General features: G+C 47.5%; 1 protein-coding gene across 2 annotated transcripts in view; it reads left to right on the forward strand.

Moving 5' to 3' along the window:
* Window positions 1–530: 530 nt before the first annotated feature.
* Window positions 531–15,421, forward strand: part of NECTIN3 (nectin cell adhesion molecule 3) — a 230,479-nt gene continuing 215,588 nt past the window's right edge. Inside the window, exon 1 of one of the 2 annotated variants that reach the window (XM_077295344.1) lies at window positions 531–952. In XM_077295344.1, coding sequence (XP_077151459.1) covers window positions 661–952 — 292 coding nt within the window. In that variant the 5' untranslated portion in view covers window positions 531–660. The remainder of the gene's footprint in view (window positions 953–15,421) is intronic. The other variant, XM_077295343.1, reaches the window with a different exon arrangement.

Genomic DNA, 15,421 nt, shown 5'->3' on the forward strand with positions numbered 1-15,421 from the left:
CTGGGGAATAGCGGGGGGGGGGGGGGGGGGACAGGTGGATTAGTCGGGCAGCAGAGTTTAGAATAAATTGGAGGGGTGCGAGTGTTAGAGGGGAGGCCACAGAGCAGGAGGTTGCAGTAGTCAAGGTGGGAGATGAAGAGGGCATGGACTAGGGGTTTTTGCAGATTTTTGATTAAGGCATGTGCAGATGCATGGTCTATTTTATAAACATCTATAGCCTATAAATGAGTGTGTATATCCCACACTGACGCCCGATCTGTGCGGTCTAGCAGATGGTACATTATATGTCGCATGTATGCATTGTCTATAGTGTGTGATACGTATGTAGCCACTGGTGTTTGCTGACACGATATGTATACGGTAGGAGATACATTGTTCCTCCTGAGCCTATGGCTCACACAGTGGAGGCTCTCTGACAACTGTGGCTGCTCCGGGGATTACCGGGGCGACACTTTCCCCTGACACGACCACCACAAGTACCGGGGTAAGGCTGTGATGGTCCCAGACCGGGGACGTGCGGGGCTTACGTGACCAGGAACACCTCCGGCGCCCGCACACTTTGCACGGATTTCTCCCGCCGCCTCCTGTCTGCACCACACAGGGTCTGGCGGGGAGGCTTCTCCCGGGGAGCAGTGCGGGGCCTCAGCTGTCGGGGGACACATGCTCGTACCGGGGGTCCCCAGCAGCTCTCGGGTGACCTCGGAGATCTGTCTGGCCTGGCCCCTCCCAGTCGGCTCGGGTTCTGCGGCGCATCCCAGCCACCACCCCCTCCGTGCTCCGCGCATTGTGAGGCTGGGACTGGGAGCCGCGTTGTGTTACAGCAGAGCAGCTGCGATCCGGGGAGAGGAGGCAGCGGCATTCCCCGCAGTCATGGCGTGGAGACGGGGCTCCGGTGCCGGACTCGCGCCCTGTGCCTGTGCCCTCGCCTGGCTGCTCCTCTGCAGGGTGTCTGGTGAGTAGTTTCGGGGAGGGGGCGGGGTGCTGGCCGGGGAGCTCTCTGGTGTGTGCCCGGCTCGTGTCACTCATCTCCCACAACTTTTTCTTGCACCGTCATGTTGTGCACGGCTCACCCCACCCTGTGGCAGGTCCCGGGGGCTCGGCTGGAGGATGACTAGTTGTGCCCTGCAGCCATTGTCACTTGTCTGAGGACCGTTACTTGCTGCCGACTTGTGTACGGGCAGGAAGTGGAGCCCGGCGCATTCCTTCACAAAGTCCGAGGAGCCCGGTCCTTCCCGGAGCAGCATCCCTGCCTCGTCCCGGCCGTCACTCAGCCCCTCCGGCCGTCCATGTTTCCGTCCATTCTGCCTTTTAAACTTTGGAGCTGGTTCTCGTGTAGCCTCGGCGCTCCCCTCCCCCGGTGCAGGCAATGGTCTGCCGTGGGCCGAGCCGCTCTCCTCACAGTGTGTGTGATACGGGCCTGCGCTCGGCATTGTGTGCCAGGGACCGGCTACCTCACCGTGACCTGGGAGACCATGGCTCGTGCTGATGTCACCGGGAAGGCGGCGGCTCGCACTGGTGTGTGATGTGTGACAATAGGGATTACCCTTCGCTTTGGTTACCCTTACCACCTGTGCCTGCACGGCCATTGTCAAGGCTTCCCTGTTATTCCTCTCTGTGGGGAAGAAATGCATGGGCAGGATTAGTGTGGCTGCAACGTGAACCTGGCGAGGGCTACTTTATATGGTGTGGTCACGCACACTATGCCCCCTCGCGTCAGGCTGGTCATGCACACTATGCCCCCTCGCGTCGGGCTGGTCATGCACACTATGCCTCCTCGCGTCGGGCTGGTCATGCACACTATGCCTCCTCGCGTCAGGCTTGTCACGCACACTATGCCTCCTCGCGTCGGGCTGGTCACGCACACTATGCCCCCTCGCGTCGGGCTGGTCATGCACACTATGCCCCCTCGCGTCGGGCTGGTCACGCACACTATGCCTCCTCGCGTCGGGCTGGTCATGCACACTATGCCCCCTCGCGTCAGGCTTGTCACGCACACTATGCCTCCTCGCGTCGGGCTGGTCACGCACACTATGCCCCCTCACGTCGGGCTGGTCACGCACACTATGCCCCCTCGCGTCGGGCTGGTCACGCACAATATGCCCCCTCGCGTCGGGCTGGACACGCACAATATGCCCCCTCGCGTCAGACTGGACACGCACAATATGCCCTCTCGCGTCGGGCTGGTCGCACAATAAGCCCTCTCGCGTCGGGCTGGTGACGCACAATATGCCCTCTCGCGTCGGGCTGGTCACGCACAATATGCCCCCGACGTGTCGGGCTGGTCGCACAGTATGCCCTTGTGTCGGGCTGGTCACGCGCGCGCCCTCGTGTCAGGCTGGTCGCACAATATGCCCTCGTTTCGGGCTGGTCACGCACGCGCCCTCGTGTCGGGCTGGTTAGGCTATGTGCACACATTGCGGAATGGTGTGCGGATTTTTCCGCACTAATTTTGGTAAATCCGCAGGAAATCCGCACTGCCGAATTACCGCGGTTTTTGTGCGGATTCCACCTGCGGATTCCTATTGAGGAGCAGGTGTAAACTGCTGCGGAATCCGCACAAAGAATTGACATGCTGCGGAATAAACAATGCTGCGTTTCCACGCCTTTTTTTTTCCACAGCATGTGCACTGCGGATTTTGTTTTCCATAGGTTTACATGGTACTGTAAATTCATGGAAAACTGCTGCGAATCCGCAGCGGCCAATCCGCTGCAGATCCGCAGCAAAATCCGCAGCATGTGCACATAGCCTTACGCACCCTCACCTCCTCTCAGAAGCAAAGTTGCCTCAGCTGAGCAACCTTTGTGCTGCTACCATCCAGTCCCCACTGTGTGATATATAGGTATACACAGATGCAACTATATGTTCTGGAGATACACAGCATGAGGCTGCGTCTCTGCTAGCTACAACTCCTCTCCTGACGAAGCCACACTGCCTGGAGATTGCATATTCACCTCATGTTCCTATCGCATCTTATGGGCATTCTCAACTCCTCATCCTAAGGGCACATCCCAATTCAATTACCTGAAGCAATTCTGTTCAGATGAAAGGAACCGATGTTCTGTCACAGAAATGTCTGCAGTATAGGAATTTACCCTAAGGCTACTTTCACACTAGTCCGTCGGTACGGGCCGTCGCAAACCGTCGGCCCGACGTACCGACGGACAGTGTGTTAATTAAGCACAACGGGGGCAGCGGATGCAGTTTTTCAATGCATCCGTTGCCCCATTGTAATGTCCGGGGAGGAGGAGGCGGAGTTCCGGCCGCGACGCACAAAAAAAGTTACATGTAACTTTTTTGTGCCGACGGTCCGCAAAAACACGACGCATCAGTCGCAAGATGGATGCGACGCGTGACTATATGTCGCAATGCGTCGCTAATGCAAGCCTATGAAGAAAAAACGTGTCCTGCGGGCAACTTTGGAGGATGCGTTTTTTCTCCAAAACGACGTATTCCGACTTACAGCAAACAACGATAGTGTGAAAGTAGCCTAATATTTATTTTTTTACTCGCAGTATGTAGTGCTATACCACAGCTATTTACAGACATCATCAATGTCCCCAATGGTGCTCACAATCAACATTCCCCATCAGTATGTCTTTGGAGTGTTGGTAGAAATCGGAGTACCCTGTGGAAAACCCACACGCGAACACTGGGCCTTGTAGATGTTGTCCTTTTTGGGCTTTGAACTCATGACCCCAGCACTACAAAGCAACAGAACTGACCACCATCAGCTTTTTTTTTAGCCTGTACCACTTTAGAAAACGGATTAAAGGGACTCGGCGCAGAATATCTGTTCAAACCAAGTACAGTCGCTCGGTGCTTCATGGCAGGGCCAATAATTTACATACACCTCCCACCTGCTTGTCTATGTCCTCTCCCCTCTTCCTTGACATCTCTTGATTCTGTTAGCCAGGGAAGGGCAGAGATAGATGGAGAAATAAACAGGTGAGAAGGTGTATATAAAGGTGTACTTGGTTTGAACAGTCATTCTGTGCTGACAGAGTCCTTTTAAAATGGTATTAAAAAATCTCAGAAATGCAAAGCTGTCATACACCTTAAAGAGGTATTCCATTCTTGTACATTTATGCCATTTCTCTGCATGCTTCAGTGCCTGGTTCTTGAGATAGAGATGCAGGTCTTATTGGCCTCTACTATAGATTTATGTGATATCTTAAGGAAATGCCATAAATGTACAAAATGTAAAAACTCCGTTAAATAGCTGTAGGTTATATGCTCCTTTGTCCAACAGCTTGTCTTGCCCCCTATACACATAAATGGGGAGACTCCTCTGGCAGCAACTTACTCCCAGGGCGGTGGAGTCGGAATTGGTGTCCATTTTGGTGGAGTTGGTATAAAATGGAGCAACTCAAACTCCTAAAATATATAATAAATTGGGTACAGTAGTTCAGTGCAAGGATGTGCTGTAAATGTTTTCTTAAGAATTTTGTAAAGTTATGAAATGTCCGAGAAATTTCTGTTCTATTCCTGATTTGAGGATCTCTGCTTTCAGCCAAGATGAATCTGTGCTGCACTTTATGCACATGTTCATTAGTGAGGCAGTGATGGGAGTTGGAGTCAGTCTGTGGTTTGGCTTAGGCTAGTTTCACACTAGCGGATGAAAACCTTCCTCCGTGAAGCCCCGCCCACTGCAGCGCCTCTTCCTTCAGCTCCGCCTACATCTGCATGCATCCTGCGTACCCTATCTTTAACATTTGGTACGCAGGCCATGCGGATGTATGTGGATTAGTGATGAGCGAGTATACTCGGTACTCGAGATTTCCCGAGCACACTCGGGTGTCCTCTAAGTATTTGTAAGCACTCAGAGATTTAGTTTTCTGCGCCGCAGCTGAATGATTTACATCTATTAGCCAGCATAAGTACATGTGGGGGTTGCCTGGTTGTTAGGGAATCCCCACATGTAATCCAGCTGGCTAACAGATGTAAATCATTTTCGAGTACTTACAAATACTTGGAGGACACCCGAGCGTGCTCGGGGAATCTCGATACTGAGTATACTCGCTTATCACTAATGTGGATGCTTCCGCATGCGTCGTCTTGACGCTGTGCTGACCTGCGTCAAAAGCAACATGTTGCATTTGTTGCAGTCGGCGTACCTTCAAAACGACGTATGTGGAGGCATCCGCATGGCCTGCTTACCCAATGTTAAAGATAGGGTACACAGGACGCATGCAGACGTATGCGGAGCTGAAGGAAGAGGCGTGGCAGTGGGTGGGGCTTCATGGAGGAAGAAGGATTTCATCCGCAGCCCTGCTGTGAAACTAGCCTTACTGACTCCACTGTCCGACTTACCCCAGAGAATAAAATAATTTGGCAGACATTGAAATTCAGCATACTGGGCATCTCTCTTTCCAGGAACAATCAGTGAGGAGGCACCATACACATTAGGTTGAAAATCTCCAGATTCTGTTTGTGTCATTCTAATGTGCACTGGGGCCTTTAAATTTGAGTATTTAGTCAGCCACCAATTGTGCAAGTTCTCCCACTTAAAAAGATGAGAGGCCTGTAATTGACATCATAGGTAGACCACAACTATGAGAACCAAAATGGGAAATCAAATCCAGAAAATCACCTTGCCTGATTTGGCAAGATTTATTTAGCAAATTATGGTGGAAAATAAGTATTTGGTCACCTAAAAACATGCAAGATTTCTGGCTCTCACAGACCTGTAACTTCTGTAAGAGGCTCTTCTGTCCTTCACTCATTACCTGTAGCAATGGCACATGTTTGAACTTAACACTATAAAAGACACCTGTCTACAACCTCCGACTCCTCAATTTCCATGACACCGACTCCACCAAAATGGGCTCCGACTCTACAGCCCTGGGTATTGTCACTGTCCTCATTGGGGCTCAGAATCTAAACTCCCTCTCAGTATGTCTTTGGAGTATGGGAGAAAACCGGAATATCCAGAGGAAACACACATTCCTTACATATGTTGTCCTTGGTGGGATTTGACCCCAGCGCTTCAAAGCTACTGTGCTAACCACTGAGCCACCGTAAACTCACATAGTGTTCAGTGTTTGCAGGGTTCTGCCAAACAGAATCAGCTATATAACTCTGTAGTTGCATATGTTTTCTATGACCAACCATAAAAAATGTCTTGTATCAAGCTGTATAAGGTCTTTTTTGTAGTTGTATCAATAGTACAGTTGGCTCGTGTAGTAGGTTTCCAAGCTCTTCCTATCCATTAAACCGTAAAAAACTTACTGATGCAACACGGATGGCATCCATGTGCTGTGCTTACTTTTTTCACGAAAAGTGGATCGAAATTGGACATGTTTTTATTTGTGGACCAATGATTGCCAGAAAAGCAAACAAGAAAACATTGCCATAGTCTATAACCAATAAATAATAACCTAGAAAACACCGACACTTGAAGGAGACCTATGCATCAAGCACTGTTGTATGTAATGGCTTTATATGATTCAAATCAAATATATTTTGTTTTCCAGTAGAAATCATTTGTGAACATTGTTTCTTTTTTCTTTTTTTTAAAGTGATATGTTACTATTAGCCATTGGAGCTGTCGTTTTTAGCCCTGTATATGTCGATTGTTTGCGTGTTCAGCAGTCGTACAACTTGGTTAATCATAAATGAACTCTGTGAGCTGTGATTCCTTGCTGTAGAAAGTAGGTGAGGACATTCCATTGATGTTTCTGCTGTTAGGGTTCGGTCACTTGTTTACTCTGTGGCTCCTTGTTATGAAAAGTTGTATTTCACTAGATCGTTGTGTCATTCAGTTCAAGAAGATACATCACTAATTTATAAACAAGACCTAGATCAAGTTCCTGTGTCACAGAATTGTGATGTGAATTCTGCACCACAAATCCACAGCACAAATCCCAGTCACACACTGTGGAAAATCTGCAACATGCTCATTATTATGCAGATTTTTATTGCGGATTGATCTCAGCGACCAGCTGATGGAGCTGAAGGCATTGGGGGTGGGATAGGCAATGTTTATTAAAGGGAACCTGTCACTTCCAAAATTAAATGCTATTTACCTGCAGATATAAGGGTAATCTGAAGGCAATTGGCATTTAACCCCTTCAAAACATTGGGATTTTCCGTATTTTCGTTTTCTCTTCCTCTTCTCTCCAGAGCGATAATTTTTTTTATTTTTCCTTCAATATGGCCATGTGAGAACTTGTTTTTTTGCAGGAAGAGTTGTACTTTTGAATGACATCATTAATTTTACATAATTAATTTTGGAAAACGGGAAGCAAATTCCAAGTGCAGTGAAATTGCAAAGAAAGTGCTATTCCATAATTGTTTTATGAGCTCGTAGATACAAGGCATGTATATGTTATTTTTTTATTTAAGTGGTTAAAATCCAAAGTTTGTAAAAAGAAAAAAGACCCGTAGTGTCTCCATTTTTTTGAGATCTGTGGCTGGGTGAGGGCTTATTTTTGCGCACTGAGCTGATGTTTTAGTTATACTAATTTGTGGTGCATACCATATTTTGCTCACTTGTTATCGTATTTTAATGCAATGTTGAGGCGACAAAAAAAAATTTAATTCTGTCCTTTTGATTTTTTTTTGTTCTCATTACGCTGTTTACTGATTGGATTAATTTAGTTTTAGATTCTGATAGATCAGGTGTTTCTGAACGCAGCGACACCAAATATGTGTTTTTTTTTATTTTGAATGGGGCATAAAAGGGGTGATTTAAACTTTTTTTTCTAATATTTTTTAAAACTTTTTTATTCTAATTTTTACCTGCTTCAATAGTCCCCATAGGAGACTTGAAGCTCCGATCGCTTGTGCTATGCATAGCAGGGCTTTAGCCTGCCATGTATAGCAGAAATGGTCATCTGCTGTGAACGCCAGCCACTGGGCGGCACTCATAGCAGATCGACAATAACAAGCGTGGGGGTCTTGTGCAGACAGACCCCCCAGTTGTCATCAACACCCCCTTGATCATGTGAAGGGCAGGGTTGTGTGGCTCATCTGGCGCATTATGTTAAATGCTGCTGTCAGAGATTGATAGTGGCATTTAACATGTTAACAGCCGGCGGTTGTAAGGGGCACATGACAGCTCAAATCAGCTGTCATGTGCTGGAAAAGATGCTGGTTCAGCTCCAGAGCCCGCAGAAAAGGGAGAGGCACGACCTATGACGCATCTATATGTCTTCGGTCGTGATGGGGTTAAATAATGTTTCTCCGGCTTACTGGAACAGCGGCTACAGGGAGAAAATGAAGTTATGTTCGCCTTATAGCCGCTCTCTTCCAATCATTGGGTTAAAGGGAGTCTGTCACCCCTTTTTTTCCGATTTGAGATAAAAATATTATTCAACTGTGCATGATCTCTACATTACAGCAGTACCTTTCATATCCCCCGATTCCCCACCTTTGCTGAGAAAATACCTTTGTAATCTCTCCGTTTTCGTATGTAAATTACCCTGGTCCGATGGGCGGGGCCTATTCACCGTCTCTCCCCCTGCTCCTCGGCGTTCTCGACGTAACGAGATCTGTGAATAGCACAGATTCCGTACAGTTTCTGCGCGTGCGCATTGACTTGGCCTCTAGCGCCTGCGCAGTATGCTTTGCCCAACTGTGGTCAATGCATAAAATCACTATTGTGCATGCGTCGGCTTTTTTCATTACGTTCTATGCCCCCCTTCCATGGCAAGACTTCCGGGGCACAGAATATAATGTAAAATGGCCCATGCGCAATAATGATTTTTATGCTTTGCCCACTTTTGGGCAAAACATACTGCGCACGCGCGAGAGGCCACTTCGTTGCGCAGGAAAACCATGCCAACTCAGGAAAGAAGAGCGTAGAGCAAGGCAGGAGGTGGGGAGAAACGGCGAACAGACCCCGCTCATTGGACCGGACCGGGGAATTTACATACAAAAACGGAGAGATTACAACAGTATTTTTTCAGCAAAGGTGGGGAATCGGGGGATATGAAAGTTACTGCTGTAATGCAGAGATCATGCACAATTGAAGCATATTTTTTATCTCAAATGGAAAGAAAGGGGTGAGAGATTCCCTTTAATGTGCTGCTTCTCACAGCTCACAAAACTGAACACACTCCTCCCTGCACACTGATTGACGCCCCTCCCTGTAGCATATGTGTGCAGTGCAGGCTGTCAATCAGGGAGTGCATTTACATTTGCATACCCTAAACAGTCTCTTAGGCCGGTTTCACACGTCAGTGGCTCCGGTACGTGAGGTGACAGTTTCCTCACGTACCGGAGACACTGACACACGTAGACCCATAAAAATCAATGCATCTGTTCAGATGTCATTGATTTTTTGCGGACCGTGTCTCCGTGTGCCAAACACGGAGACATGTCAGTGTTCGTGGGAGCGCACGTATTGCACGGACCCATTAAAGTCAATGGGTCCGTGTAAAACACGGACCTCACACGGACGTTCTCCGTCTGGGGTCCGTGTGCGTGCAGGAGACAGCGCTACAGTAAGCGCTGTCCCCCCCCACATGGTGCTGAAGCCGCGATTCATATGTTCCCTGCAGCAGCGTTTGCTGCAGAGAAAATATGAATAATAGTGTTTAAAATAAAGATCTATGTGTCCCCCGCCCTCCCACCCCGCTGTTCAGAAAATACTCACCCGCTCCCACGTTGGCTGTCACTCCTTCCTCTCTGCCCGGCGCCTCCTACTGTATGCGGTCACGTGGGGCCGCTCATTTACAATCATGAATAGTCGGCTCCGCCCCTATGGGAGGTGGAGCCACATATTCATGACTGTAAATGATCGGCCCCACGTGACCGCATACAGGAGAAGATGGGGCCAGACCAGGAAGGAGCGACAGCCAACGAGGGAGCGGGTGAGTATTTTCTGAACAGCGGGGGGGGGGGGGGGGGGCGCACAGGGGGTGGGGGGGCGGCGGACACATAGATCTTTATTTTAAACACTATTATTCATATTTTCTCTGCAGCAAACGCTGCTGCAGGGAACATATGAATCGCAGCTTCAGCACGATGCAGGGTACCACACGCTCCGTGTGGTACCCACTCGCCATACGGGCGGCACACGTGTGCCGCACGTATGGCCTACGTGAGTTCCCAGGCACACGGACACGGATAACTCCGGTACCGATTTATTCCGGTACCGGAATTATCTGGACGTGTGGGACAGCCCTTAGGTCTTATTCACATATAGCAATTTTGCTTTAGGGCAGAAGAAAACTGAGTAGTAGTTAAATGAATAAGATTTCTAAAATCTCAGTCACACATTGCAGTTTGTCTACCTTGCGTTTATTTACCCAGGGTGCATTTTTATAAAGACAGCTTGTCCATTTTTTTTGGTGTTTTTAAGGTAATCACCAACAGGATTTTTGAGAAGTCTTTTAGAATGGGGTCTGCTCTGAAAAACATTGAAGGACCTTCCTTATTCATTCCTATTGTAAAACGACTTGCTGTTAATACTTTCCATCTATTGAGCGTTTTTCTTCCGCATCAGGTTTTGAAAAGTGGCTGGCGAGAGTGCATGACACTTTTTTGAAGATGCTGTTGATGGAAAACACTGCAAACCAGGTACTGTTCAAATAAAAACCTGCTCAAAAACTCCCCAAATTTCCTCTATATCTAAATGCATAGTTTATAAATGCATAGTTTTTGACCAGCTCAAAAAAAACCAGCTCAATGTGCACATACCTGAATAGTGGTTTTCCCTGTTGAGATTAATGAGTCTGAGCCGCAAAAAAAGCAGCATTAGGGTATGTGTCCACGGTCAGTAAACGCTGCTTGTTTGACGCTGCGCAGAGCTGCAGCGTCAAACACGCAGCGTCCAGATGTTCCAGCATAGTGGAGGGGATTTTTTGAAATCCCGTGTCCACTATGCGTGGAAACCCGCACGCGGCGGCCCTGCGACTCCGGACATGCTGCGCGTCTTTTCAGATCGCAGCATGTCCGTTCACCTTGCGGGGATGCAGCGTCACCGCAAGGCATAACACAGGGCCCTATGGGAGGGGTGCGATGATCCCGGATGTGTACAGTTAACACATCCGGCATCATCGCGTCCCAGAAGGCTTCGCCGCTCCGGCGATACCACCGGCCATCCTGAATGTGGACACGCAGCCTTATACATTGGTTTGCAAAAGTATTCACCCCCTTGGCATTTTTGGTGTTTTGCTACCTATCTACCTGGAATGTAACTGTTTTTTTTCTGAGGGTTTGCATCTGTTCATGTAAAGAACATGCCTACAACTGTGAATATTTTTTCTTTTTATTGTGAAACAAACAACAAATAGGAAAAAAAACTGAACAATTCAATGTGCACGAAAAGTTAGAGATCCAGCAACAGGTCTGGGATCATGCCAGACTGATTAAGAACATGACAGTTCAAAGTGCATAAGGCTGGGCATATTCCTGGCAATAGCTCTCTTTTTTTTTTTCATTTTATTCTTTTTTGATTTTTTATAAACTAATTGTTTTAACTATTTATCCCAAGACCTGTTGCTGGATACCGTTTCTAACTTGTTTCGCACTGCTGCCAACACAGCCATTTTTCCTTGCACTGCCGGAGGGATTTAACTTTTTTTCTTTTCAGTGTTCCTAACTATTCACCCCCCTAAAGTCAGTACTTTGTAGAGCCTCCTTTTGCAGCAATTACAGCTGCGAGTCGCTTTGTATAAGTTTCTGCGCTTTCCGGAGGGATTTAACTTTTTTTCTTTTCAGTGTTCCTAACTATTCACCCCCCTAAAGTCAATACTTTGTAGAGCCTCCTTTTTCAGCAATTACAGCTGCGAGTCGCTTTGTATAAGTTTCTGCCACTAGTATTTTTGCCCATTTCTCAAAGCAAAATTGCTCCAGCTTTTTCAAGTTAGATGATTTCCTCTGGTGAACAGCAATGTTCAAGTCCGACCACAGATTTTCAATTAGCTTAAGGTCTGGACTTTGACTAGGCCACCCCACTAGGCCTCTCCAAAACATTTACACGTTTCCCCTTAAACCACTCGAGTGTTACTTTAAGACCGGGGTCACATTTATCGTGTGAAAAATCGGTCCAAGTCTCCCTGCCGAGAGTCGCACAAGTGTTCTCCGTATGGTCATCTGTGTGTAATGCATTTACAATGCAATTTTCTCGCACCCATGTATCTGTATGACATGCGTATGGCTTTACATTTCTCACTGCTTTTCCCCATTGAATTTAATGGCTCAATGGGCTGAAATAAGGAACATGTGTGCGTATTTCTCGCAAGTCACACGGATGGTATGTATGTTGTCAGATTTTTTTTCTCGCATCCATAGATTTGCATTGGCGACACTCGGCCGATATACGTGTACAATTGTAGCATGCTGCGATTTCTCTCGCATGCAGAATACACCTGAGAAAAAAAGGTGATGGGAGCTGCCCCATAGATTAACAATAGTGATGAGCGAATATACTCGTTACTCGAGATTTCCCGAGCACGCTCGTGTGTCCTCCCTAGTATTTTTTTAGTGCTCGGCTCGGAGATTGTTTTTTTTGCCGCAACTGAATGATTTACATCTGTTAGCCAGCATAAGTACATGTGGGGGTTGCCTGGTTGCTAGGGAATCCCCACATGTTTTTATGCTGGCTAACAGATGTAAATCATTCAGCTGCGGCAATAAAAACTAAATTTCAGAGCACTAAAAAATACTCCGAGGACACCCGAGCGTGCTCGGGAAATCTCGAGTAACGAGTATATTCGCTCATCACTAATTAACAATGGTCCGAGTGCTATGCCATGTTTTCTCGCATAGCACTCGTCCATATTCAACGCTAGTGTGACCCCGGCCTATCAGTATACTTTGGGTCATTGTCTTGTAGGAAAGTGAACCTCCAACCGTCTCAAATCACTGACAGACTGAAACAGGTTTTGCTCAAGAATATCCCTGTTTTTCACACCATTTTCCCCTCCGCTTGGACCATTTTTCCTGTCTCTGCTCCCCAAAAAAATATCCCCATGGCATGATGCTGCCCCCACCATGTTTCATTGTTGGGATATTGTTCTTGTGTTGATTTGGTGCCAGATATAGCATTTACCTTGGTGGCCAAAAAGTTCAACGTTCTGGGGGGCGGCCCTCTTTTGGCAGGTTTGTTGTGGTACCATGTTATTTCCATTTGATGGTGCTCAGAGATAGGGATTTTTTTTTTAATAAACCAACCCTGACTTGTACTTTTTAAACAGCTTTGTCCCTGACTTGTTTGGAGATCTCCTTGTTCTTCATGGTGTTATCTATTTAGTGGTGCCTCTTGCTTGAGGCTATGTGCACACATTGAGGATTTTGCTGCGGATCCGCAGCAGATTTGACGCTGTGGATCTGCAGCTGTTTCTCATGCGTTGTACAGTACCATGTAAACGTATGGAAAACAAAATCCACAGTGTACATGCTGCGGAAAAAAACGCGTGGAAACGCAGTGGTGTTTTTTCCGCAGCATGTCAATTCTTTGTGCGGATGCCGCAGCGGTTCACACCTGCTCCTCAATAGGAATCTGCAGGAGTAAAACCGCAGGTGGAATCCACACAAAAACCGCGGTAAATCCGCGGGTAATCCGCAGTGCGGTTTACCTGCGGATATTGCAAAAACAGTGTGGAAAAATCCGCACACCAATCCATAATGTGGGCACATAGCCTGATGGTGTTGCAGCCCCTGTGGCCATTCAGTAAAGGTCTGTATACTGACAGACCATGTGAAACTTAGATTGCACACAGGTGGACTTCCTTTCACTAAGGCCTGTCCCACACGTCCAGATAATTCCGGTACCGGAAAAATCGGTACCGTAGTTATCCGTGTGCTCACGTGGCACATCAGTGTGGCACACGTGCGGCAGCCGTGGGCCGCCCGTGTGCCGACTGGGTACCACACGGACCGTGCAGGAGTCAGCGCTAGAGATAAGCGCTGTCCCCTGCATCTGGTGCTGAAGCCGGAATTCATTCCTTCTTCCCAGCAGCGTTCGCTGGAGAGAAGGAATGAAAAATCATTGTTTTTTTTGTGTTTAAAATAAAGATCCTTGTCACCACCCCCTGTGCGCCCGCCCGCTGGAAATAAAATACTCACCCGGCTCCCTCGATGCTTCCTCTCAGCGTCGCAGCTTCTTCCTGTATGAGCGGTCACGTGGTACCGCTCATTACAGTGATGAATATGCGGCTCCACCCCTATGGGAGGTGGAGCCGCATATTCATCACTGTAATGAGCGGCACCACGTGACCGCTCATACAGGACAAGCTGCGGCGCTGAGAGGAAGCATTGAGGGAGCCGGGTGAGTATTTTATTTCCAGCGGGCGGGCGCACAGGGGGTGGGAGGGGGGTGGTGACAAGGATCTTTATTTTAAACACAAAAAACCCCAAAAAACAATGATTTTTTATTCCTTCTCTCCAGTGAACGCTGCTGGAGAGAAGAAATGAATGGCGGCTTCAGCACCACAAGCTGGGGGGACAGCGCTTACTGTAGCGCTGTCTCCTGCACGGCACACGGACAGCATCCGTGTGCGGTACGTGTTTTACACGGACCCATTGACTTTAATGGGTCCGGGTGATACGTGCGCGCCCACGAACACTGACATGTCTCCATGTTTTCCAAACGGACACACGGTCCGTGAAAACACGCTGACATGTGCAGAGACACATTGATTTTAATTTGTCTACGTGAGTCAGTGTCTCCGGTACGTGAGGAAACTGTCACCACACGTACTGGAGCCACTGACGTGTGAAACCGGCCTTAGTATGTGGCTTATGAAGGTAATTGCTTCCACCGAAAATTTTTAGGGGCTTCATTGCAAAAGGGGTGAATACATTTGCACATGCCAATTTTTAGTTATTTGAGCCTATAAATTTAACTTATACCTATATTTTTCTCACTTCACCAGCATTTAGACTATTTAGTGCTGATACATCACACACTAATTGAATTACACAAGTATTTAAACACAGTTTGTAATGTAAGAAAATAAGTAAAAAGGGAAGGGTATGGAATGTTTCTCGCAAGCCACTCACTGTATGCATCAAAAAATGCATGAAATACTTTCCCAGCGTGTTCGTTTACTAAGTGGAAAGTTGAAGTCTGTTGCGACAGAGGGAATTTTAAATGTCAAGCATTCCCACATTTGCGGCTGCTGTTTTTTTCGATCTGCAGCACAAAACGCACAATATAACCTCAAAGTGTAAACACAGCCCCACACAAACATTTAAAATTCCCTCCATAGCAACAGTCTACAACTTGCTGCTTAGCAATAGCTCATGCTGTTAAAGTGTCCATTTGTGGTTTGTTGCTAAGGAGCAACTGAAATATTCAAGTGACCATGTTCACTGGAGCATTGCATTTTTGTCTGCCTTGACCAGCCAGGCATTGATACAAGAAACAGTTGCATCACAGCAGTCAATTTTAAACCAAGTAATGAACTGGTTAATTTTAGTGAAAATGTCAAAATGGACAGACTAAATTGCTCAAGCTGTAATTCTCAC

This window comes from Ranitomeya variabilis, chromosome 3 (assembly GCF_051348905.1).
Source record: "Ranitomeya variabilis isolate aRanVar5 chromosome 3, aRanVar5.hap1, whole genome shotgun sequence".
NCBI lineage: Eukaryota > Metazoa > Chordata > Amphibia > Anura > Dendrobatidae > Ranitomeya > Ranitomeya variabilis.